General features: G+C 44.7%; 2 protein-coding genes across 6 annotated transcripts in view; both read right to left on the reverse strand.

Moving 5' to 3' along the window:
• The window catches only part of ANO2 (anoctamin 2), a 341,730-nt gene extending 328,993 nt beyond the window's left edge, over positions 1 to 12,737 (reverse strand). For all 4 annotated transcript variants that reach the window (XM_045061286.1, XM_019834398.3, XM_019834399.3 and 1 more), the window contains exon 1: positions 12,609 to 12,737. In XM_045061286.1, coding sequence (XP_044917221.1) covers positions 12,609 to 12,630 — 22 coding nt within the window. In that variant the 5' untranslated portion in view covers positions 12,631 to 12,737. The remainder of the gene's footprint in view (positions 1 to 12,608) is intronic.
• Positions 12,738 to 16,363: 3,626 nt separating this feature from the next.
• VWF (von Willebrand factor) overlaps positions 16,364 to 26,293 on the reverse strand; it is a 137,407-nt gene continuing 127,477 nt past the window's right edge. Inside the window, exons 48-52 of one of the 2 annotated variants that reach the window (XM_045060755.1) lie at positions 20,717 to 20,815; positions 19,912 to 20,040; positions 19,358 to 19,397; positions 17,118 to 17,215; positions 16,364 to 16,686 (exon numbers count right to left, since the gene is read on the reverse strand). In XM_045060755.1, coding sequence (XP_044916690.1) covers positions 16,498 to 16,686; positions 17,118 to 17,215; positions 19,358 to 19,397; positions 19,912 to 20,040; positions 20,717 to 20,815 — 555 coding nt within the window. In that variant the 3' untranslated portion in view covers positions 16,364 to 16,497. 2 annotated transcript variants of the gene reach the window in all.

Below are 26,293 nucleotides of genomic sequence, written 5' to 3' on the forward strand. Positions count from 1 at the left end.
TCTCAAAAATAAAATAAACATTAAAAAAATTTTTTTTAAATATTAGCATTCAGCAATTGGGAAAGATGAGGACCAGTGGAGACAGCGACTCCTTCTCAACCCTGGGTACATATTAGAATCACCAAAGAAAGTTAAAATATTGATGTCTGGGCCCCACCTCAAGATTTGGACTTAATTTGTCTGAGGTGCTCTATTGTGCCACCAGGGTTGAGATCACTGGTCTATAGAATCAAAAGCGTGAACAGAGATCTAGTCGCAAGGTCCTGACGTATCAAAGAAAGGCACACTACCTAGACCGTAAATAAAGCAAGCTTAGGTCAAATAAAACAAAGCACCACTTAGCACGGCCAGGATAAACATTTAGAGCTAGAGACCTGTCTTGGCCTGGGTGTTGAAAAAAAATTGGGTGCCACGTGAACCCAGAAGCAAGGGAAGCCTGTTACTGGAGAAGGAAAAGAAAGCTACCATGCTTGGCAACCCATGAGCGTGCTTTGGCCCACTGGCTATAGAAGCAGTGTGTGCTTGAACCAGGGCTAAGACCCTCCACGTATGTGGCCTTGGTGTGGCTCCCCGACTACCAAAGCACACTGTAGAACCTGGATCATAATGCCAGCTTGAGAGCCAAAGGGGGTAGGAATGGGTTCTACACAATCCAAGTAAATGCAAACGCTAAATGTCATTAAATGTAGTTAACATGTGCCTGAATGATTTGATACAGTTTATGGATGAACTAGAAGTTCGTCTATCTGCCATAACAAACAGAAAGGCAAGCAACTTCCTCTAAATTGACACCTTAGAGACACCTGGGCGGCTCAGTCAGTTAAGCCTCCAACTCTTGATTTTGGCTCAGGTCGTGATATTGTGGTTTGTGAGTTCAAGCTCCACATCGGACGGGCTCTGTGCTGACAGTGTGGAGCCTGCTTGGGATTCTCTCTCTCTCCCTCTCTCTCTGTCATTCCCATGCTCCCTCTAATTAAATAAATAAAATTTTTAAAAGGTTTTTTAAATATTTTTAAAAGAAGCAATTGAATCCACTGGCCAACTGTTATCATACCAACTCAGCATTGATTCATTCCTTCATTCACAGCACTAGAACAATCCTAAAATTTGTATGGAACCACAAAGGACCCTGAAGAGCCAAAGCAATCTTGAAAAAGAAAAACAAAACTGAAGTTTCCAGATTCCAAGTTACATTACAAAGTGGTAGTAATTAAAACACTATGATACTGGCATAAAAATAGACACATAGATCAATGGAATAGAACAGAAAACCCAGAAATAAACCCACAATTGTATGGTCAATCAATCTTCAGCAAAGGAGGAATCAACATACAATGGGAAAAAGTTTCTTCAACGAATGGTGTTGGGGAAACTGAACAGTCACGTGCAAAAGAATGAAACTGGACCACTTTCTTTCACTATCACAAAAATAAACTCAAAATGGATTAAAGACCTAAATGTGAGACCTGAAACCATAAAAATCCTTGAAGAGAGCACATGCAGTAATCTCTCTGACATTGGCTGTAGCCACATCTTTCTAGATGTGTCTCCTGAGGCAAAGGAAATAAGAAGCAAAAAATAAACTACTGGAACAACATCAAAATCAGAAGTTTCTGCACAGTGAAGGAAACAATCAACAAAACTAAAAGGCAACCAATGGAATGGGAGAAGATATTTGCAAATGACATATCCAATAAAGGGTTAGTATCCAAAATATATAAGGGAATGATACAACTCAATACCCAAAAAACAATCCAATTAAAAAATGGGCAGAGCACATGAGCAGACATCTCTCCAAAAAGGACATACAGATGGCCAACAGACTCATGAAAAGATGCTCAACCTTACTCATCATCAGAGAAAAGCAAATCAAAATCACAATGCAGTATCACTTTACACCTGTCAGAATAGCTAACATCAACAACACAAGAAACAACAAGTGGTGGCGAGGTTGTGGAGAAAAAGGACCCCTTTGCACTGTTCGTGGGAATGCAAATTGGTGCAGCCACTGTGGAAAACTGTATGGAGGTTCCTCAAAAAGTTAAAAATACAACTACTGTATGATCCAGGAATTACACGACTGGGTATTTACCAAAAAAAAAAAAAAAAAAAAACACTAATTCAAAGAGATACATGCACCCACATGTTTATAGCAGAGTCACTTACCAAACTATGGAAGCAGCCCAAGTGTCCATCATAGATGAATGGACAAAAAAGATGTGGTGTGTGTATGCATGTGTGTGGTCGTGTGTGTATGTATATATATAACGGAATATTATTCACCCACTAAAAAAATGAAGTCTTGCCACTTGCAATGACATGGATGTAGCTAGAGGGTATAACGCTAAGCAAAATAAGTCAATCAGGAAAAGACAAATACCGTATGATCTCACCCATATGTGGAATTTAAGAAACAAAACAAATGAGCAAAGGAAAAGCAGAGAGAGAGAGAGACAAACCAAGAAACAGACTCTTAACTATAGGGAACAAACTGATGGCTACAGATGGGAGGTGGGTAGGATGGCGGGGGAGATAGGGGATGGGGATTAAAGAGTACACTTATGATGATTAAATTAAAAGAAACATAATAAATGTTTTAGCAAAGTAATGAGATCACGCTTGCAAACCTTAGCACAGGGCGGATGTTCAGTAAACAGTAGTTCTTATCTCTGTAATTATCAACATCATCATCATCATCTGGGGACTCTGGCATCAGACAGATAAAAATAAATTTAAAAATTCATTCCTTCGTTCAAAAACCATTTAATAAGCATTTACCACCCCCGTCCTTCCCTAGATGCTGAAACTTGGAAGACCTCAGAGCCTTACACACTGGAGATGCAAGTGTGTAAATCTATATATTTAATACAGGAAAATAAGTGTGACCATGCCACACCAAAATTATCACTTTTAAATTTTTTTTTCAACGTTTTTTATTTATTTTTGGGACAAAGAGAGACAGAGCATGAACGGGGGAGGGGCAGAGAGAGAGGGAGACACAGAATCGGAAACAGGCTCCAGGCTCCGAGCCATCAGCCCAGAGCCTGACGCGGGGCTCGAACTCACGGACCGCGAGACCGTGACCTGGCTGAAGTCGGACGCTTAACCGACTGTGCCACCCAGGCGCCCCTGAAATTATCACTTTTGATAAGCCCCTAACACAGAGACCATTGGTTGCTTACCAAAACTCCATGCTCTCCTCTTCTTTCTGGACCTACAGCTAGACTGTATTTTCTAGCCTCCCTTGCTATGGCAGGCTACGAGATGTACCTGTGAGACTGAATTCCAGCCAGAGGAAGTAAACAGAGCAACATGTGCTACTCCCAGACCTAGCCCATAGAAACATTCTGCGCATGCTCCTGCACACCCCTCTGGGCTCTTCTCCCCCTTCAGATAACTGTAGAATAACCCTCAGGGTCACCCTAGAAGTCATAGTTGAAACTGGCTACGCCTCCATCACTGCGGGGCTCCTGAAAAGTTATATGGAGAAGAGCCACCCCAGTAACTTGTTTACCCACCTGAACTATTACTTCAGCAAGAAGTGAACTATTGTGTTTTACTCATTTATTTTTTGGTCTGTTTGTTAGAGCGGCTAGCTGAGCATGACCCTAGCTAGCATAGCACCCTTCACTAAGAATGCAGATAATAATAAAGAACTCCACTTACAAGTGCAGCAGTTAGCCCACTGAGATACCATTTGAATCAAATACCCACAGATCAGAGCCCTGTTCAACAGACCTTTTCCCAAATTTCTCCCAACCTGACAGATTTAACAGCCCCCTCACAATTTCTACAAATCATGGCAGCGGGGGGGGGGGGGGGGGGGGGGTGCGGTGCAGAAGACACTCAAAGATAGGGACTGGGTATCATATTTGACCCTCACTGCAGCCGGCACATAGTAGGTGCTCAATGAAAGAGTATATTTAAAAACTGAAATGCTGAAAACATGAGCAGAAAGAGTTCCGGGCAAAATAATCTCCCCTATGCTTTGTGCTAAAGAATTCTGGAGCTTTGGTAATGTTGAGTTCAAGCACTGTTAAGCAGTAACAAAGGTGATTTTAAAGAAAAGTTGTGGCCTTGCCCACAGGGTGCTCCCATAGTCCAACTCTCCCTTAAGACAAAAATGAAGGCTGGGATCTCAGCTTCTCATTAAAATTAAATAAACACAACAATTTCACTCTTTTCTAAATCATGAGGCTCACTTTTGAATTAATATTAGAGACCCCTGTCATTTCTGGCCCTTGCCCATGACCTACAATCTGAAACCATTTGTTAACAAAATACTTTCTGATTAAAAACCTGCTGACAAAAACTTATTTCCTTTGCACAGATTCCTTCTCTCCTATGCTCTGCCCCATTATTCCAGCCATTTTAGCTGCTCCAAGCCTTGGCCTCTGCCTCCTCGGTTCAGTGGGATTTTGCTTCTCTTGGATTCCTGCTCCCTGCACCCCAGTCAACAACATGTCTTTATGGCGCTACATTTGTGACTTTCTGTTCCCAGGGATTCCACTTCCGTGTTGATGGTTTTTCAGTGCCTGAAAATGGTTGGTTTATGTATTTTATCCTGTTGTTCGGCTGTTTACAGAAGAGTGTCCACCCCAGTACCAGTTATTTTATGGGCACTAGAAAAATGTTTACAGTAGACTATCCCTAAAAACTTCTAAGGCCACGCCCTGAGTAAATCAACGGAGGAGACAGACTTGAGAGGTTGAGTCTTAGTGAGTTAGAGAATCTTGGGAAATACCTGGCATTTTCTACAAATATACCCTAACAAAGCAGAAAACCAAACCTAAATAGGCTCAAAGGAATCAGCCAGTAATTAAACCGCCTGCTAGAGAACTTTTTTAATTTGTTTAACCTTCCTGAGAGAAAGGTAATGTTGTATCACGCACAATGTCCATTTTACCATCAAAACTTACTAGACATGCAAAGAAACAGGAGTAAGTGACCCGTGAAAGACACAAAGCCAGCAATAAAAACTGATCTCAGCCCTCTGGCCCTTTTCACTTTTACTCTATCCCCAACTTCATGGAAGATGGCACCTGCGTTGTCCTCACGGGAAAAGGCTGGTCAAGGCTTCCAGGTCACACAACAGACAGGGCCTGTGCTGGATCTGGCCCTGTCAAGAGGACTGGTGTTTTGTTCTCCTTACACCTTCCTAGTTCCACTGTTTATGCTTTTAAAATAAACAGGACTTGATCACCAAAAATAAACAAATGAAACACACACACACACACACACACACACACACACACACACACACACCTGTTCTCAAGACAGCCAGACTCATAACCTAGAGATCAAGAGTTACATGCTCCTCCAACTGAGCCAGCCAGGCGCCCTCCAAAGAAAAGACTTTAAAAGCAGGAAACATAAATATGTATCTAATAAAGATAATAAAGATAAATACAATCTTACTAAGTGGAAGATATGGAAACTGCAAAAGTGCAAAGAAATAGAAAACACAAACAAAAACAAATGTAATTGGTTTCATACTTCCTGATTTCAAAACTATTACAAAGTTACTGTGTAGTACTGGCATAAGGACAGAAAAATAGATCAGTCATTAGATTTGGGATTCTAGGGGCGCCTGGGTGGCTCAGTCAGTTAAGCATCTGACTTCGGCTCGGGTCATGATCTCACAGTTTGTGAGTTTGAGCCCCGCATCAGGCTCTGTGCTGACAGCTCAGAGCCTGGAGCCTGCTTTGGTTTCTGCATCTCCCTCTCTCTCTCTGCCCCTCCCCTGCTTGCTCTCTCTCTCTCTCTCTGTCTCTCAAAAATGAACATTTTTTAAAAAATAAAAAATAAAAAAAAAAGAATTGAGATTCCAGAAATAAAACCTTGAATTTCAACAAAGGTACCAAGAAATTGGGGAAAGAAATGGGGAAATGGTACTGGCACAACTGGATGTCCACACACAAGAGAAGGAAGTTGGACCCTTTCCTCACACAATACACAAAAAAATTAACATTTTCAAAAATGGATCGTAGACCTAAATGCAATAACTAAAACTATAAAACAACTTGACGATAACACAAGAGTAACCTTTATTAATTGGGTTAAGCAATGGTTTCTTAGCTACTATAATACCAAAAAGTACGAGCAATCAAAGAACAATAGACAAACTGCCTTCCATCAAAATTTAAAATGTTTCAAAAGACAGCATTAATAAAGTGAATATACAACCCAGAGAATTGGGAGGAAATATTTCTAAGTCATATATCAGAATAGGGACTTGTATCCAAAATATATAAAGAACTTTCACAACTCAACAAATAAAAAGACAATTAACCTAATTTGAAAATGAGCAAAGGGCATAAGCAGACATTTCTCCAAGACGACACGCAAGAAATATTCAACAGCACATGAAAAGATGTTCAACATTATTAGTCATGAAGGAAACGCAAATCAAAACTACAATGACATACCACTTCACACCTCTAGGATGGCTCTGATAAAAAAAGACAAACAATAACAAGGTTGATGAGGATGTGGAGAAATGAGAACCCTCAGACATTGCTGGTGGGAATGTAAAATAGCACGGCCACTTTGTAAAACAGCCTAGCAATCCCTGAAAAAGTTAACCAGTCATTCCACTCTAGACACACACACACACACACCTGAACTTGAACATTCATTGCAGCATTATTCATAGTAACCAGAAAGTGGAAATCCAAATGTCCATCAACAGATAAACAAATGTGGTATATCCGCAGAAGGGAATATTATTTAGCTATAAAAAGAACTAATACATGTTAATTCTAATACTAATACATGTTACAATATGGCTTAACACTAAAAACAGGCTCAGTTAAAGGGCCCAGACATAAAACACTATACATTATAGGATTCCACTTATATAAAATGTCTAGAATAGGGAAATCCACAGAGACAGAGATTAAATTAGTGGTTTCCTGGAGTTAGAGGGAGGGAGGAAAGGTGAATGGCTGTCAGTGAGTATGAGGTTTCTTTTTAGGATGATGAAAATGTTCTAACATTAGACAGCAGTGATGGATGCACAACTCTGTGAATATAATAAAAACTACTGACTTATATTTTTAAGGGGTGGATTTTATTATTATATCTCAACAAAGCTGACCTGGAATTATTTTCAAAAAATGGAATTCCTAGAACTAAAAATTACAATAACTAAAAAGAAAAACATCATCAGATGAGCTTAACAGCAAACTGGAGAAGGCAGAGCAAAGATCAGTGAAGCTAAGCCTGGATCAATAGAAATGATCTGATCTAGAAAACAGAGGACTAGAGACTGGAATAAAATTTAACAGAGTTTCAGGAATTGGTGGGACCACAGAGTCTAACATACATGTGATGGGAGCTCCAGTAAAAGAAGAGGATGAAAATAGGGCAGAAAAATAATTGAAGAAATAGTGATTGAAATCATCCCCACAAGTTGATAAAATACAGTAATATCCACATTCAAGAAGGTCAACAAACTCAAAGTTAAGAAAAATACAAAGAAAATTACACCTGCACACATCACGGTCAAACCACTGAACACCAAAAATAAAAATAAAATATCAAAAGCTACCAGATTATAAAGGTATTCTACATGAATAAAATAAAAATCTGGATTAAGGCTGACTTCTCAGCAGACCCATGGAGACCCACAGAGAACACCTGGAGTGCTCAACGGAATAAACTGTCAACCCATTATTCTATATCCAATGCAAGTATTCTTCCAAAAGGAGAGTGAAATAGACAGCTTTCCATAAAAACACAAGCTGAGCAGGGGCACCTGAGTGGCTCAGTCAGTTAAGCGCCCGACTTTGGCTCAGGTCATGATCTCGCGGTTCCTGAGTTTGAGCCCCATGTCAGGCTCTGTGCTGACAGTTCGGAGCCTGGAGCCTGCTTCAGATTCCCTGTCTCCCTCTCTCTGCTCCTCCCCTGCTCGCTCTCTCTCTCTCTCTCTCTCTCTCTCAAAAATAAATAAACATTAAAATATTTTTAAAAAACACACACAAGCTGAGAGAATTTGTCACCAGCAGAACCACACTTCAAGCCACACTAATGGAGGTCCTTCAGGCTCCAGGGAAATGACAACAGATGGAAGCCTAGAAAGTTGTGTCTGGGAAGTCTTGTCTCCCTCCCCCTCGAGGAGAGGAGAAAGAGACTGGCAGCCCCTGGTCTCAATGGACGATGAACCATGGAGCTTTTTATATGCTATAAGCTACTACTTTTCAAATGAGAGGTTTAACCCAATGGCTGGTGATCTAAAGGTCTGCCGACAGCATTTTAAAAAATATTAACACCGTGGAGTGGACCAGAAAAGAATAAAACACAAACACCCCTTTAAAAAAAGCCAGAAACAATAAATGCTCACGTGATAATAATACGCTTTCCAAAAATCTATTAATGAAACTACAGCTCATTATGTTGGGCAATGTCTTATATAAATAGCACAAATATCACTGTGACATTCTTCCTAACGTTTAATGTTGATGAACTAGAACTGGCCTCCTGCTGTTGGACTATGAAACCTGTATAACTTATAACTTACTGTCTGTTTTCTGACCTGCCTGTCAGGAAGCTTGCAGATAAGTTTTTGTTCAACGATAGTACCTATTCTTAGTCTAGGTTTCATGATATAATACTGTGCTCCCAATCCTTCATGATTTCACACTTGTTCATTTATCCTTGTTTTAAGTTTTATTGTCATCTGGATTTTCTTCTTTTGTAAACTATTTGAAGATAAGTAATACATAGAAATAGTTGTTTGATACAGGAACAAATAAAAAGATTAAAAAGGAATTGAGTGAACAACAATTACCATACTATTTAAAATAAGGGAAATTTTATTCTTACTTATTTGTATTTAAACATTTTTTGCAATGGAAGTATATTATTGCTTTTTTAAAGCTATGTTTAATTAGCTTATGATGAAAATCAGGCATCAAGGACTGTTAGAAAATGGGAATTATCCCTATGTCAGTGAATAAGTCAGAAGATACAAAGTATTAAAAAAGAAACCCAAAATGGAATCATTTGCACAGATGCAGACACACACACACACACACACACACACAAGCACACCCCAGCAAACCAAGACTTAACAGTTTCAACCTATCCCTGAAAAGTCAGTCTGAAACTTCCTGATCAGCCCTAGTGAGGTAGTAATCTGTATAATAAAACACTGCCACTCCCTCCCCTGCAAAAAGATGGTTTCCTGGCCTGAAACAATCTGTCTGCGTTTGCTAATAACTTCTTGTCCCACCCTCCTTCCTATAAAAAACTTCCATTTTGTATAACTCCTCCAAGCTCCCTTCAACTTGCTGGATGGGATGTTGCTGGATTCATGTATCATTTAATAAAGCGATAATTAACAACTTAATTAAAATAAAATTAGATCTTTGATTTTATTCCATTGAATTTTTACTTGGGCTAATTGGTATCTATACTTTCTATACTTTCTTGACAAAGGGTAGTGTACTTGTGTTTGCCAAACAGGGAGGAAATGACACCAGCTAACGGTGAGAACTGTAATCCTTTAGCAGTATCAGTGAAAGTTAACATCAATGGAGAGTTGTTAGCCAGACAGACTTAAAAGTTATTTCCCTAAAGTTTCTGGAGGAAAAGCAGGGTTGATGAGAGGAGTCCAAAAAAGACCTAAAGTACATCTTGAAATAATTACTGTACAGTCGGGTTAATTTCATTGGTGCGGTCAGAGCAAGTCAATGTCTGACCCCCACTTCCTCCTTTCCGCGACCAACAACAGTGGATAAGTCTGTGAAAGTATTAAGATCATCTTAGGGTGAAGGTTAAGGTCTTGACAGGCAGGTGTTGTGGTTTACTGATCTTTGTAACTCCAACACTGACCATCGTATCTGGCATACAGTCCAGTTGATAGTTGGCCTCCGAACTGACATGAGTCACACTTACGGGGGCATAATATAGTGAGCCAGGTTTGCTACAGCCCATCAGGAACCTAAGCACACCTTCTTCCCCCAGTGGTCACTAGCTCAGTTTCCCATGTCCCCGTAAACCCTAAATGTGGAACTCAGGTCATCCGTGCTGGTGAAGACACGTCCCCAGTGTAGATCACAGTGGCACATGTCCTTACAAGTTTGGTGATGACAACCAGGCTTCTTGGGCTTGGCCCCACAAAATAAACTAACCATGATGACTCCAGATTGGAAATACAGCTGACTCGAACATCGCAGGGTTAGGGGTGCCAATCCCCTTGGACGATTAAAAATCCGACTGTGACTTTTGACTCCCCCCAAACTTAACTACTAATTGCCTATGGTTCACTGAATGCCTTACCAATAACATAAACAGTCAATTAACACATTTTGTATATATATTATATAACGTATTCTTACAACAAAGTAAACTAGACAAAAGAAAATGTTACTAAGAGAATCATAAGAACATATACATTTACAGTACTATACTGTAAGAAATTTGCGTATAAGTGAACACACGCAGCTCAAAGCCATGTTGCTCAAGGGTCAAGGGCGGTGTATAGGCACAGCCCTGCCTGGACTATGACTACTGCATTTACCTAAGAGCCTTGAAAAATTACATCTCCATTAAAGCCCAGTTCCACCCACATTCCCCATCCCTATTTGCACATATCCATACTTCCTTCTAATGACTTCTTATGAACAGAACAAAAGCAACAAGGTGAGGTGCTGGGAAAACAAGTTTGAATTCCAATTTTATCCTTCTGTGATTATTCAGTGGTTGACACAATATAATAGGCATGTTTCTTAACGTCTCGAGAGTCAGGTTCCTCTTCAATGAAATGGACTTAACATTGACCACAAAGTTGTGAGGCGAAGCACCTAGCGAGCACAGTGTCTGGATATACTGGATACTTGAATGTTAGTCTTCCTTTTCTCCGAAAGCCAAGAACATATGGCCTGAGCTACAAGCCTCTGCTTGGTCTGGCTCACTCTTGCCACTCTCCCACTTCACCTCTCTGCTCCAGGTACTCGGCTTCCCCGCTGTTTTTTGGACAGCTCGAGCACACTCCTGCCACAAGGTCTTCCGCCTATATTTGCCTTTGCAAGATCATTCTCCAGATATCTTGCAAGTCTTGCTCCTTCATTGAATGCGATCTCTGTTCAAACTCATCTCCGTAGAGAGGCCTTTCCTAAACCACCTGATCACAAATAGAGACTGATTCCATTTTGTAACCAGAGGCAGGATTCATGTCTAGCAGTCAAATTTCTGTTCTCCGTGGGCTCTAGGAACGCCACAAATGGGGTGGGACAAGTTTCTCTCAGCCAGCACAAAGAGTCCACAGAAGGGTGGATTTCCAGAAAATGGGGTCCTCATTTCATTAAATCAAAGACAAGCTTCACTATAGGCTCTATGACTCTGGTCCAGGAGCCCTGGCCCACAATGGATGATGGCAGAGAAGGTACACATGGAAACCAGATCAGAACCTGAGGCTGGTGTTTGGAACCCACCCCTACCCCTCACACAACCACTTCAATCAGCCAGCAAAGTGGCCCAGGTCCCCACATACAGGCAACTCAGAGGGCATTAGAGATTGCTGGAAAGGACCATATTAGGACTTTGCCTCCCAAAATGACAGGTGCATGGCAAGACACAGCGAGTAAAAGGGCCTTGGATGCCCAGCAGCCACTACAGGGTGACAGACAGCTAGGTGGGCCAGGGCTCTGAGGTCGGATCACAAAACAAAGTCCAGGCAAGCAGAGGGACCCAGAGTACCACAGTCCTCTAGGAAAGCCCCTACATTGTCTAAGATCCTCCCTCCACCTGCCACTTGCCTTCGGACTTAGATCTAACCTTGCTCAATGGGGCCTTCGGTCCTGGACCGGGGTCCACGTGGTTCCCGAGATATCTCTCCACACAGGCTGGCGAGGTCTCAGGACTAGGACCGACGCCTAATTCTGGTTCACTATTCATGCCAATGGAGGGGGCACCTCCCCACTTCACACCTCTCTCAACAACCACGAGAACATAATCCCTTTCCAGGCAAGGTGGACCCTGCCCATGTGTCTGCTCAGTATAACTTGGGAGATGCGACAGAATAACGTCCTCCTCCCGCAAAGTCCACCTCCACTTGCTTTTCCTCTAAGAAAAGTCCCCGGGAAAGGCGTGCCTGTGTTTCCCTTCACCCTGAGGTGCAAATGCCCTTTCTGAGCTCAGGTCTGGGTTAGGGTTGGAGGAGTCGTCCTGAAACCTTGAGAACACTCCAGGGAGGCCAAAGTCAAAGTCGCTGGGGATGAATTCGAACCTCTGTCCTCAGCAGACTGCTGGTGAATTAAACCCCAGCTGTCTGCTTGCCCCACATAACCTGAACTAAACATCCAAGGACTCGCATGAGTTGAGGCAAAAACGCACCGGTAGGAATTGGTAATCAACCACCAAAAAGCCGCTGCACCAGTATTATTATAGTAATAATAAGTGTGGGAAATTGCTCAGGCGTCCCTCGCCTCCCCTACCCCGGCGGAAAAGGGACCAGTCTCCAGCACCTCCCTCTCCAGGTTCACGTGGGGTCACCAGTCCCAAAGGCAAGGAGCTAGGATGCCGGCTCCGTCACTCCCAGCCCCTCTCCCTCCTACCATTCGCCGGGACGCCGGGGACCAGGGTCCCGGGCAGGGGAGACTCACCGCGCAGCCCGGGGGCGGCCATGGTGCGGACACACCGGACGCGAAACCCGGACTGGCCCGCGGCGGCGCCGGCGTCTGCACCGGTTTATTCCGCCGCGGGGCTAATTCCATCGAGCTCAGCAGCGCCCGGACGTGCCCGTCCCCCGCCCGCTCCTCCCCCTGCCCTCCCCCCCACCCCGCGCCGCCCGCCGCGCCGCCCGGGTTCGAGCGGGCGCTCCTGGCTGCGCCCCGGGCGCCCCGGCGCCGCGAGCGCCACGTGGGGAAGGAGCGCGCCCGAGGTAGGGGCGAACCCAGGCCGCGCTGGGGTTCGTGAAGCGGTGGGGCGCGCGGGGCAGACGGCCGCCTGCTCTCCTCCACCCGGGGGAGGTGCCTCCTAACCTGGTTGGGGCGTGAATGTTCAGCCGGATTATCTCGTGCACCGTCTGGCTGATTAGTTTCCAATTCCGCCCCGCCGCCCGGTCCGGGGCACTGCCCGGGTCGGGGTGGGAGGCTCCCTGGCCCAGCTGCCTTCACTCTCACTCGCCCTGGCGACCAGCTGTCCCCACCGTTCCCCAGACTCCACGGGGCGGGAGTAGGGGAGTAGCGCACAAGAGATAGGACAGGAAGAGGGGCTGCAAGAGGCAGAAGGAGGGGTCGGTCTTAATGGGAGCCTCCCCCCAAGAAGCTTGGGACTGGCGGGAGGAGGGAGACTGTGAAGCGGAGAACGAGAGGAGCGCCATCTCTGCCGCCAGGTTCTGGTGCCCAGCGATGAACTGAGAAGCGAGGGCCCTCTGAAGGGCCAGTGTGGATAATGGAATCTCCACCTCCAAGATGCCCTGAAGCTAAACAAGTTCATTAATGCCAGGAACCCGACAAATGAAATGGTGTTATGTTAAGGTCAAGTATGCTGTTCATTCTTGAGCGTGAAGAATGGTTATCTCCTGCACTGATAAGGTAGGCTGGTGGCGATTGCTCCCCACCTGCTGCTGCTGAGGACAGAGGGGAGCAGACAACACAGAACGAGTCAGGGGCAGCACAGAAGGAGAACCAAAATGTCCCAATCCAGAGCTTTATTCTGGCCACTAGGAATAGTCAGGCTAATGTTTATACAGGACCTCCTCATCCTCAGGCACCCTTCTCAGAGCTTTACCCCTGGAGATCATTTAATAATGACACAACCCTGTGAGGCAGTTACTGCTAGTGTGCTGGGCTCAGGGATGAGACTACAGTGTAAAAGGTCAAAGCCACTTGCCTCTAAGAGTCTGCCTGGATCCCCAAGCAGGCATCCTGCTCAGAGTCCGTGCCCCAACACTTTGCCATTCAGCTTCTTTCTCCCAAACGATGCCTGTCTCCCCTTTCACTCCCAGGGACCCTGTCCCACGTCTTCTCAATGCCAAGAGCACTGGAAACCTTTCTACAGATCCATTCCCTTTCTTCTCTCCCTCCAGCACTTTCTCAGCCCCTGTATACTCCCTCCCTGCGACGCCACCTAAAAGTCTCCCCTTGGGGGACACTCTTATCTGCTCTGAGAGTATGTAAGAGAGTCCCTGACCCCAGAGGCAGGCCCTGCCCCACAGTACCTGCCGAGGAAGGGAAACTCCTAAGACACACCCCACTACTGGTTTCTCTTTTTGCAGCCTTTTTACCTTGCTCCTGACATTTTTTTTTTTTAATCCAAACATACAGTTTTTCTGATTTGGCATTTTTCTTGGTAGTGAACTGCTATATCTGTAGATATGAAAAGAAGTTCAGGCTACGGAGGCACAGGCAGTTGGAAAACTGACACCTGATGCTGGAGAGGTCACCTCACAGAGAAACTGCTGAGTTTCTCAGTGGCTGATGCTTCCAATAACACCTCAACCCCAGGTAGAGTGTTAGGGAATCAGTAAGAAGAGAGACAGTAATTCCCTGCCCCTGGATCTGGTTTCCTACAGAGACCTCAGAGGCTATTCAAAGTTGGAGACGGGATGGATGGACAGATGACCACCTTTGAATTATTCAGCAGTTATATAAACCTTCTATCCATTCTTCCTTTCCTCTTCTTACTAAATTCCCCACCAAAACTGCTCAACACAACCCATGCTATTTGCCTGTAATGGATCTTCCCCTCCAGGTTATTCCCCACAATATCGGAAGCAGTTGAGTCCTAGAAACGTGGGAGTCAGGGGCAGCTGGGTGGCTCAGTTGGTTAAGCATCTGACTTCAGCTCAGGTCATGATCTCCCAGTTCCTGGGTTCGAGTCCCATGTCAGGCTCTATACTGATAGCTCAGAGCCTGATTCTGTCTCTCTCCTTCTCTCTCCCTCTTTCTCTCTCAGAAATAAAGAAACATTAAAAAAAAAATTAATAAATAAATAAATGCGGGAGTCAATGTTTCCCATGACAGCAAGGACTGAATCTGTAAGCAACAGGGATGGCGTGGCTCTGGTGGGATGGCCTGGAAGTTCTTGCCTGGGTGTCAAGACACCTGGGTTTTGAACCTGACCTGCCCCCCAGCAGCTGTGTGACCTTTGGCAAGTCACTGGTGTTCTCTGAGCTGCTTTTATTCCCTGTAAAGGGGCAGGGGACGGGCACTGGATTAGATGATGCCCACATCCTTTCCAGCTCCATCATCCAGCACTTTAAGTGAATAGAGTCTCTCCTGTGTTAGAAGGATCTGGAGTGAAAATTCTCCACCAAATTCCTGTCACATACCCAGGGCATTTCCTTTATTCTCATGGGTAGTCTCTCCCCAACTAGAGTCTCCACCATCTTGCCAGCATCTTCATGTAAAGCTTTTTCATAAATTTTAAGGAGGGACAATCTCTTCCTGAGAGTGACATTACCAGACAGTGCTTTGGGGACCAAGTGAAGTTTGGTGTTATCTACACCTTCCACTAAAAGATGTCTGGAGTAGACAGACCCTCGGCTTCCAGCATCCAGCCCAAAAGAAACTCAGCTCTTTCACCCCTCAGGATAAAGTAAATCCCTAATTCTCTGCCACTGATGATAGAGACACATATTCCCTGCTTTGAGACTTGATTCCCTCCCATGTTTTTTCTTGTCACTTCTTAGGTTATTATATTATTATAGAGCAATTTACAGTTATCCCCAGACTTTCAGCCGTATTTTACCCTCTCAATCCCTTGAGTGAGACGAACATTCCTGTTTTCCAGACAAGGAAATGAAGTCTGAGAACCACTAATGGTCTTGTTTGGGACCTTGCAATAGAACAAGGACCATGTGTAGAACCCAGGCCTGCCCCCAAGGCTTGGGGGTCATCTGCCATGGCCCAGCCTATGCTGGATGGGACCCTGTTTCTGCACCTGCCAGCACAGTTTCCAGCCCCCTCAGTCCTCAGCACCCCTCCCTCCCACAGGGACCCCTGAGGGTACACAGGACCTTAGAGAGCCAAGGGCTCAGAGAAAGCCCCTTCACACCTGTTCAAGCTCCTTCACCACAAGGTCAGCCACACTGCCAATAACCATGTCTGTCTTGGCAAGAGCCTGGCTCCAGGGCCCACCCCTCTGCTCTGCTCTGCTCTGCTCAGAAGCCCCTGGATCCAGAGCTTGGAGACCCTAGTGTTGCTGAGCAAATCCCTTTTACTTTAGGGCACTGGGCAGAGACCCTCCCCACCCCACAGAGGCAAAGACACCACTTTGTCCCAGAGATTGGCCGTGCCTGGGGCTGGGGCGCTTTCAGATGGAGCCTGTGCTCTCTCCCTCAGAACCAGGTTCAGGGCTCGGGCCCAGCCTACCACTGTCATGTCAGCCTAGAAGACGCATTGAACCATCAGCCTTTTGCAAGGTGAGAGATTGGCCTTTATTGTGGGCTCAGGAGGGCACAAGAGCAGAGCACAGAGAGGGCAGAGCAGCACTCCGGCCGGTCAGGTCCAGTGAGGCAGGCGACAGGAGGTGCCCAGGGAGGCAGCCTCACTTGCTGCACTTCCTGGGGGAGCACGTGCACTGCATGGCGTTGAGGACTTCATGGTAGACGAGGGAGCCATTGGTGCAGCGCAGGGGCACCCGCATGGGCTCCGTCCGAGTGGGCGAGCAGCAGGAGCACTGGTCCTGCACATCCTCCATGTCGATGGAGTACAAGGCTTTGCTGGCACATTTACCCTGTGACGGGGCAGAGAGAGGCGAGAGTTGCAATGCTGGAGAGTCCTGCTGTGCGCTTTGTAAAGGTAGATCTCGGGAAAGTCTGGCATATCCACTCTCCTTATGGTACTATTACATCCAAATCCCGCTAGCCGCAATTTCTATGCGTATTCCATCAGGAAACATAATGCCCAGCTCCCCTTAAACAACTCTCCATTCTCTTTAGAGGACTTGAATCTGTCTACAGTTGTTTTGTTTTTTTTCTGCTTCTGGGGTCAAAAGTTCCCAGGTACTTCAATACAACATTTGCTTAAAAATATATGCTTCTGGTTCCACTCACATCTCCTCCCTGTGAGTATTCCAGGTGCTTCTAATAGGTTACTAGAGATGTGTCCAAACAAGAAGACTCACCCCTCCCCACTTAGGCCTCACTGAAGTCAGGGTCCCCTTACCTCGCAGTAATGAATGTCCACTTCCTCTTCAGACTTACAGTTTCCCACTTTGACATACTGCAGCCTGGCAGTGATATCCTTGCATTCTGTCTCCTCACCTACGGGACAGGAGAGAGATGGGACCTGGGACCTGGCTGGGATTCTGTAGGACACTCTCCAGCCCAGTTCCCTCACTTTACTGGAAATAGGTCAGTTTCACAGCGGCCAGATCACCAAAGCCAGCTGCAAGGAGGGGAGTTAAATTATCCTGGTTCACCTCAGAATCTCCTGGCCCTCCAATCTAGAGATACAGTTATGGCTGGGTTTAACTCACTTAATGGTACAATTTTAACCACAGGAGGAGCCTAGATTCACTGCACTTTGGTGATGTAGATGGATGAGACTTGCTTTTATGTAATTGTAGACTCTAAAAATTATAATGACTGGAGCAGTCTTCTTGTGCTTATAACTATATCCGGAAGCTAATGCGCAATGAAGTAGTCAATAAATATAATTATTATCTATCTGTCTCTGCCTTTGGAAAAGAGGAAAGGCAAATGTCATGGCCACACGAGGGGCTAAGAGGATGCCTGGGAGCCCTGGAGGCCTCCCTTTGGGAATAGCTGTCTCCAGCTCTCTGGCAAGGCAGGGATTAGTGGCGTTCAGACCTGAAACTTTACTTGTCCCCACCAATATTTCTAAGATTGAATGCCAGCTCACCATTCCCCATCTGCACACTGGGAGTTTTCCATTCTTGAATGGCTCCCAAACTAAATCAACCCTAACTACATATTAGCCTGCCTCCCAACTTCCAAATAACTCCATTGTACAGTGAAAGCCTGCCAACCACATTAAAAGAATGAATAAGGAAAACATATTTAGGCCAACATACTATATTCTTTCGCTGTAAGTTTAAATCCTGAGCCTGGCTCCCTCTCCTTATGAAGGGTCTCTGCCTCCTAAAAGTACTGACCAACAAAGGCCTCTTGTTACCTCCCTGCTAGCTTTGCAAATAACAGCCTCTTGACCAAATTCCATTGTGCAAAGTGTGCCCAAAGAGAAGTCATCTTCTCTGATGGTTTCCTGACTTCATATTCTTAAGCTTATGCAGACAGGAATCATAGAAAGACTTGCTTTCAGAGTGTGTTTCTGCAATCTGCAACCTGGTTATGGCAAAGGCAGGGACTGTCAGAGTGAGCCATTGAGAAGAGAATGACTGGGGTGCCAGGATACCTCAGTTGGTTATGCATCCGACTGTTGATTTCTGCTCAGGTCATGATATCAGCACAGTCAGAGATTGAGCCCAGAGTTGGGCTCCACACTGGGTGGATTTCTCTCTCCCCCTCTGATCCTCCCCCTGCTCATATTCTCTCTCAATAAATAAATAAACAAATAAATAAGCAAACAAACAAGCAAGCAAGCATGGAAGGTATTCACACTTTTCACTCTCTTGCTTTACCCAATACTGAACACGGTGAACACGGGCCCATGAACCCAAAATAAAACAAAAACAACAAAACAAAACACTAAACTAAAACCAAAAAACATTAGCACAGGCAAGTAATTCTATATTCAGAGAACACAGCACTAACACTAGGATTCTGCATGTTACTTGTGCTCATGAACACAAGAATGTGTGGGGAGATTGCTGTCTGACAGGCAGCCTTGCAGGGGTCCATCCCCAAAGCTGCTGCTGTGAGCTATGGGCTGACATAACTGCAAGGTCAAGAGGGGCCGAGAGTGAAGAAGGGGAGGTTAATACATGTAGACCAGTCTTGTGAATCCTTGAGAAGATTCTGTGTTCTCTGTGGCTCCCACAGCATATGGTGAGGAGCTGATGTTAGCCAGCTGGTGGCTTCTCTTTCTCTGGGAGGTGGCTGTCTGACACTCAAAGAATAGATGTATATTGAGTGTCTGCTCTGTCAAGATCATGGATCAAGGGTGCCTTCCAGGAGCTCTGGTGGGAAAAATAAGATATGAGCCACCCACACCTCTGGGAGGGGAAAGGCAGATAAGAGGAGAGTAATAGTTAAGAATTCAGAGGAAAAAAGGAAGAAACTGCTTCACAGGCATCTGAATGGTGATCTGAGTAGGAGGCAGTCTAAGAACATTCAGGGAAGGTGGCAGTTTCCTGCAGAACTGAACCTAGCAACTGGCCAATAATTAAGAATTATCTTTCTAGAATAAAGCTTCCTCCAAAGAATAGTCCCTGGACTTGGTCTGACGGATTTCAAGGGACAAGCTAGCGGTCATGTACTTACATGTGTCACAGCAGGTGCCTGGAATTTTCATGATTTTCCCCTAAGAAAACAACAAATTCCCAGATTAGGCACAAAGAGTACACAGTGGATGCTGTCGGGTCACTCCAGGCCAATTCCTGGCTTTGGACTCAGCCCCGAGCTTCAGTCTCTAGACATAAACTGTGCAATGCCATCACAAATGTGAGCAGACTGACCCCACCCCCACCTGACCAGCCTGTAACAACTCTGAGTATTCTGGATTCTCTCCCAGTTGGCTCACCAGGACCATCATTCTCAGGGGAGACTAGAAATCATTTGATCTCTCACCTCTCCATCAAACAAGCTCCCCCAAGAAGAAGGTATCTAATGAAAGCATCGTATAGTGCAGAGAGTTTTATCTCTCCAACAGGCTTTGATTTTGAAACCTCAGTGATTTTTTAAACTGGGTCAGGGGTCTCCCTTGGACACTGGGACATCATGTCAGTGGGGACTGCATGCTGTTCAGAGGACTCTGTTCTTAGAGTCAAAGATGGGGCAGTCAAGAGGAAAGCAGAGCCTGAGCTCCAGCTACTCACTCCCTCGGCCAGACACTTGTGTTCATCAAAGGGCGGGCAGCCTGTGACCCTCTTCTCCCAAATGTACTCTCCTCTCTCATTGACCTTGCAGATGTGACTATCACAGCCATCCTGGAGTGTCTCATCACGCTGAAAGGAAAGAGGGGAAATGGGTAGAGCAAATCCAAAGGCAGTGTTTGTGTTGCAAAGACACTTCAAACCATGACCTTGACACCTTGAAGTTGTTGAAACAGGTTGGAGGACTACGGAACAAGAATGAGACAATATCTATAGTCTCCACACCCAGAGCATACGAGACGAGCCCCAGTGTTACAACTTATTTACTATGAATAGGGCTGCATCAATGCAGAGAATCGCTAAACTCTTCTGACCACCTAGAAGCTTAAAAACATTAAGAGGTAGTGAGGGTAAACTAGCAAATCAACAACGGAACCAGAGATGAACCAGGGCACCACCTCCAAGCCCTAGCAACGAATTCCCGCCTTCATGGATCAGTTTGTTTCACACCTGATTGCCCGTCTAGCCTTACAGACAATAGGCTGGAAGAAATCTTAGAGATCAACCAACTCCAAATCATGGGCCTCACACCAAGGACACTCATGTCAATAAGAATGAAAAATTTGCTAAATCAGAGAGAAAAATTCTATACCTTCTCTAGACTATCCATCTTTTCTCTATAAAATCAGAAATAGGTGGGAAGCCAGTATTGATGCAAGCGCAGTCCCTCTTTCTTGGAGAGGAGATCTCCAAGTAGGAAACCCAGTGGTGACTTGAGGGGAAACTCCTGAGTTCAAGTTGCTCCTACCTTCAACATCACGGTCTGGCCTCCTCTTAGCTGGATGGTGCAAGCCACAGGCAGACATCTGCCACAGCATTCACCTTGGTTCTTCTGTTCCTTGTAACCCTGTACCCAGGAAAAAAGCCAGCCTTAGTGAACCTCCCAGAGCACCCCAATCATAAGGAGGCTTACTTTTCCAGCTTCTCATCTCTCCCATCCAGCAGTTTTACCAGGAGTTCAGAAAGTCAACAGCCACCTCTTAGCTAACCTTTGTCAGTTCTCTGTTCTCTAGATGGCATTCCTTCCCTCCACATACACACCTCTTGCTCAAGTGCTAGCGGCCACACCTATTAAATCAGACCTCTCGCCTGAGCTCCAGACTTACAAATTCAATTGTTCACCTGACAGTTGTTTATCTTACTGTCTTCTCAAGACTCATATACAAAATGCAACTTGATTTTTGTCCCAAATTCCGTCCTTCTCCTGCCTCACCTTACCTTGATAAATGGCTCCACTACCCAGTTGCTCAAATCAGAAATTGGGGAGTCACCCTTGACTTACTTCTTTTTCTCAACCCCCCACTCATCACTGAATCTTGCCCAAAATGCCTCTCTAACTCATCCTCTGCTTGTCATGACCAGTGTCCTCTGTCATCACCTAGTCCAAGCCATCATCATCTACCACTAGACTCTGGTAATAGACTTAATTGGTCTTCCTACCTCCACTCTTGACCCTGCACTGTAAGTCTCCACACATCTGCCAGAATGACTTCACTCTCCTGCTTAAAAACCATCCATGGAGTTGTGGTTCTAGTGATGGCAGAGCAGCTTATATCAGACTGGCCCTCCGTAGATCATAAATTCTTGACAAAATATTTGTAAACAACTGTTCAAAGCACTGGATGGCAAAACCAATAACATCTTGTGAATTTATCTCTCACATAGAAGTAAACTATGTGACAACAATAGCACAAAGTATAGGGCGGAGAGTACATCATACACAAAATGTATACTATCAGATCAAAGTAGACTATGGTAAGTCAAGGGTGCATATTGGAATCTCTAGAGTAACTGCTATTATCTCTAGCAAAATATTTTCTATCTTCACTTGTGATTTCTTCTTTGGTTCATGGATTATCTTAAAGTATTTTATTTAATTTCCAAATATGGGGAGGGGGCATGTTTCTCAATACCTTTTTGTTACTAGTTTCAAGCTAATTTAAATTGTGCTCTTAGAATATACCCTAAATGATATCAAAATCTTGACATGTATTGACCTTTTAATGGCCCAGAATTTGATCCAAATAACTGAAAATTCCATGTGCATTAGAGAAGTATGTGTGCTCTGCAGTTTGAAAATAGAGTAGTCTATTGTTTTCAATTAGGTCGAGTTGGTGGATACAGTTTTCCAAATCTTCTATATCGTTACTGATTTTTTCCTACTTATCCTATAAATTGCTGAAAAAACATTAAAATTACAAAATAAGTTTGTAGACAAGCCTATTTCTCCCTCTAGTTCTGTCCATTTTTGCTTCATGTATTGGAAACTCTGCTACCAGATACATACACATCTAGGATTCTTATGTCTTCATGATGAATCTACTCTTTTATAATTATGAAAGAATCTTCTATATTTTTGGTAACATTCCTCATTTTATAGCCTATTTTGGTATTAATATATCCATCTTAGCTTTCTTATTCTTAGCATTGGCTGGCATATCTTTTTTCATCCTTTTCTTTTCAATCTCTTCATCTCTTTAAATAGGAAGCACATCTTGGGGCACCTGGCTGGCCCAGTCGGTGGAGCACATGACTCTTGATCTGGGGGTCATGAGTTCAACCCCTATGTTGGATATAGAGCTTACTTTAAAAAATAATAATAATAAATAACTAAAACTGAAAGCGCATCTCTTATAAACAGTATACCGATTGAGTCTTGCTTTGTTATCCAAGCCTGACAATCTCCATTTGTTATCAGGATTTTGTTTTGCCCATTTACAATGATTTCAGTAACGAAATTATTGATATGGCTGGGTTTAAATCTACCATTATACTATTCATTTTATTTTTTGTCTTCTCTGTTATTTGTTCCATGTTTTTTTTTTCCATAGTATTTTGGTTTAATCAAGTTGTTTATTTAGAATTTCATTTTCTCTCCCCTATTGGCCTTTTAGTTGCACTTCCTCGACTACTAGTTTAGTGGTTACACAGGCTTGTCCATTTACCAAACCTCATCAAACTATATACTTTATATCTGTGCATTTTATTTTAGGTAAACTATCCCCCCCCTGGAAAAAATAAGTCTTTCTATGGCTTCCCATTACATTTAGAATAAAACCCAATCTTCTTAGCATGTTCTACAAGGCCCCACATGGCTCCTTCCTAATTTTCTGACCTTATCTTCTACCACCATCCCCTTGCTTTTAACAATCTACCCCTGTGCATCTCCTAGGACCGTGAACATGCCAACCCCCTCACCTGAGAGTCTTTGTGTATGCTATTCCCTCTCCCTGGAATGTTCTTCCCCACATTTTGTATGACTAGCTCTTTCTCATCCTTTAGTAATCATTTCAAATATCAATCCTCAGAGAGGATACAACATACAGCATATGCACACACTCTCCATAACACTTAACACAATCTGAAAATTTCATTTGTTCTCCCTGAGAAGCATGTGAATTCCAAACTCAGTTTATGCTGTGTGTCATTGTATCCCAGCACCTGGCCCTTAGTAGGCCTCCTACACTCACTGAGACGAGTTGAGCTGGGAACTCCTTGGCAGTGGCTTTAAGTGACAGTCCTTCATTATATCTGCATTGGAAAAAGCAGCAGCTTCCAGACAGCAGGATTTCACAGTCTTTGCAAAAATGCCCCCAGATTTAGCAGTCAACATAGGGCAACCAACTTTTTATCTTGCAAAGTAAGAGTATTCTCAACAATGTTAATAAAACAAAAATCAAAAAGCTACCATCAGCTGCTTCATCACTGCATCAAAATTAAAGCTCCTTTAATGCTACCCACCACTCAAAAAAAAAAAAAGGAAGAACATAATCTCACAATATGTTTAAAGAATAATTTGATTTATATGAGAAACCAACCAAAATGTCATTCTTTTTCAGTCTTTTTCTCATTTTGCCTCATTTGGTGATAACCACTTAGAGATTCATTCATTTGGGCCCTGAGGTTTTCCTCATATGAATCTCTAGCCAGTCAGTTTGGAGCCTCAGACAGAAAACACGGGCTTCTCTGCAATGCTCCCTTGTGCACTGCACATGGGCTCAATGCCCCTATCAGCAGGCAAGGTTAGGAGTCGCTAAGCCTGCTCAGAATGAATTTAAGCAATTTGCTACTCATAAACCAAGCTTCTGAACTCAGTGTGTCATCAGGGAGCAGGCCGTGCAGAAAGCCAGTGGGTACAGAGCTCAGCACAGCATCAGAGCTACTGGGCCCACGCCACACAGTCTTCCACACTGGGAAAGACACCGCTGGAGTCTGAGGCCATCAGTTTGTCGTTTACTGTAAGCTTTAAACTGCGTTTTCAGAAGCATACAATACCTTAAAGGTGTAGGACCAAGGTAAAGGAACAGGAAGAAAGAGAATAAACAGTATGAGTGAGTGTGGGTGGTTATAGTCAGAAGGGGGAGATTAAACAGGGCTTAAATTAGGCAGGACTTCGTGGGAGCATAGATTTGGGTGTTTTTCTTTTCAGTGAGTGTTAGAGAAGAGACTAGGAAACACGCTCTGCTCAGCAGGCCCAAGGAGAGGAAAATGGACAAAATCTTTACAGGAGAAATGAGTAGGCAGAGGACAAAGGGAGGAGGGGACTGCTAAGTGAAGGGACGGGGCGGTGGAGACAAAACCCACACACCAGAGAGGCAGAGGGCACAACTGAGCTAAGAACAGGAAAAAACAGAGGGTGTTATGGTAGGACAAAGAACAGGAAGAAAAGGAGGAGAGGGTGGAAGGTACTAGGAGAGGGGCAATGATTTTGGAGTTGGGAACAAGGGAGGGAGGTGCACGGGGAGCCTGACAGGACCCACTTACAGGAGTAAACAAGGAAACAGACCGTCTGCATGTCCCCTGTCCTGTAAGGCATAATACAGCTGCACCAGGTAACAGGGCTTGTCCAAGCCCTGCAAGGCTTCCTGGCAATGCCAGGCAGTACTGTGTGTTCCATAGGCAGGCACATGCCATGCATGCGCGCGCGCGCGCACACACACACACACACACACACACACACACACACACAGAAGGGCAGTGCTGCATGGGCTTTCCCCAGAACATCCAATCAGAAGCAACTGCTTCCTCTGCCTGCCAGCCAAGTTCCCACCAGCCAGAGTCTACTTGTGTAGGTCTGAGCAGCCACAAGTCCTGCCCCTGCCCACTCATGCCCCTAACATTGCCCTGCCTGTGTCCCATAGCACTTTCCATAAATTGCATTGGCTGCTCAAAGCCTTCTAGTCTTACCTCTTCTAACTCTTACTTCTATCTGCCAGTCTGGTCCCCATTCCCCTCCCTGGAAGGTCCTCTATTCTACATTCAACTCACTGCTCAAGGTCAGCTCATGGTCGTGCCCCTCCAGCTGCCTTCTCAGTGTTCCATGTCAGGGTGACCTCTCTTCCTCATGCTTCCGTCAGGCCTTCACCTGTTAAGTTTCATGTCTACTATCCACTAGCACAAACCACCCTCTGCAGGTCTCCTTAAGGTATGAGCACCGCCTTCCCGGGGAGGAAATGGACTCACATCTCCAGTGACACTAACACTTGAGTCTGATGTAGGCAGTTCAAGCACACCTACCTAAACTTTATTGACCACAGCTCCCCACCCTCAGGAGACCTCTCTGACCTTCATGGCAGAGGCATGTGGCAAGATCAGTTAAGGATGCTGAGCTAGAAAGGGGACAACTGAGGCAGTTTTCAGCAAAGGTTGAGAGACACGTAGAAGGAGGACTAATCTAGAAGTTCTCAACAGGGAGGAAGTGGGTACACTGCCGTGGGGGATATTAGGATTTGGGAGGAAAGGAGGAAGAGTACCAAAAGGGGCCATGGATTTAAGAATACTGAAACATATGTATCTAGACTGGATTGATTCCACTGCTGGATTTCTATGGATGTAGAGACTTTACTGTACCACCTTCTGGCCACTAGAGGGCGCTGTTAGGGAGTTCGTAGCTCCCCCTCTAGGAAGCGCTGCTTCAAGACCGCACTGGTGTGGACCTCTTGCTGCGCTGATTTGTAGGTCAGTGGACATCCAAGGTGGAAGAGATGCCACAAACTCCGTGCAGCATTATTTAATTCCCTATTCAAGCCCAGAGGTGTTCCAGGGGAGCTGTTACACGTACATACATACACACAACACCCAAAACCTTAGAGAAGCAACTAGGATTTAACAACAGCAACAAAAAGCAAAAATATGTGTCTCATTAGCTTCATCCTCATTGAGGCTGGAATGTTCTCTGAATCATTCTATCAGATATAGCTGTATCTCAGGGCGCCTGGGTGGCTCAGTTAAGCATCTGACTTCAGCTCAGGCGGTGATCTCACGGTTCACAAGTTCAAGCCCCGCATCAGGCACTGTGCTGACAGCTCAGAACCTGGAGCCTGCT

The sequence above is a fragment of the Felis catus genome, chromosome B4, assembly GCF_018350175.1.
Source record: "Felis catus isolate Fca126 chromosome B4, F.catus_Fca126_mat1.0, whole genome shotgun sequence".
Taxonomy (NCBI): domain Eukaryota; kingdom Metazoa; phylum Chordata; class Mammalia; order Carnivora; family Felidae; genus Felis; species Felis catus.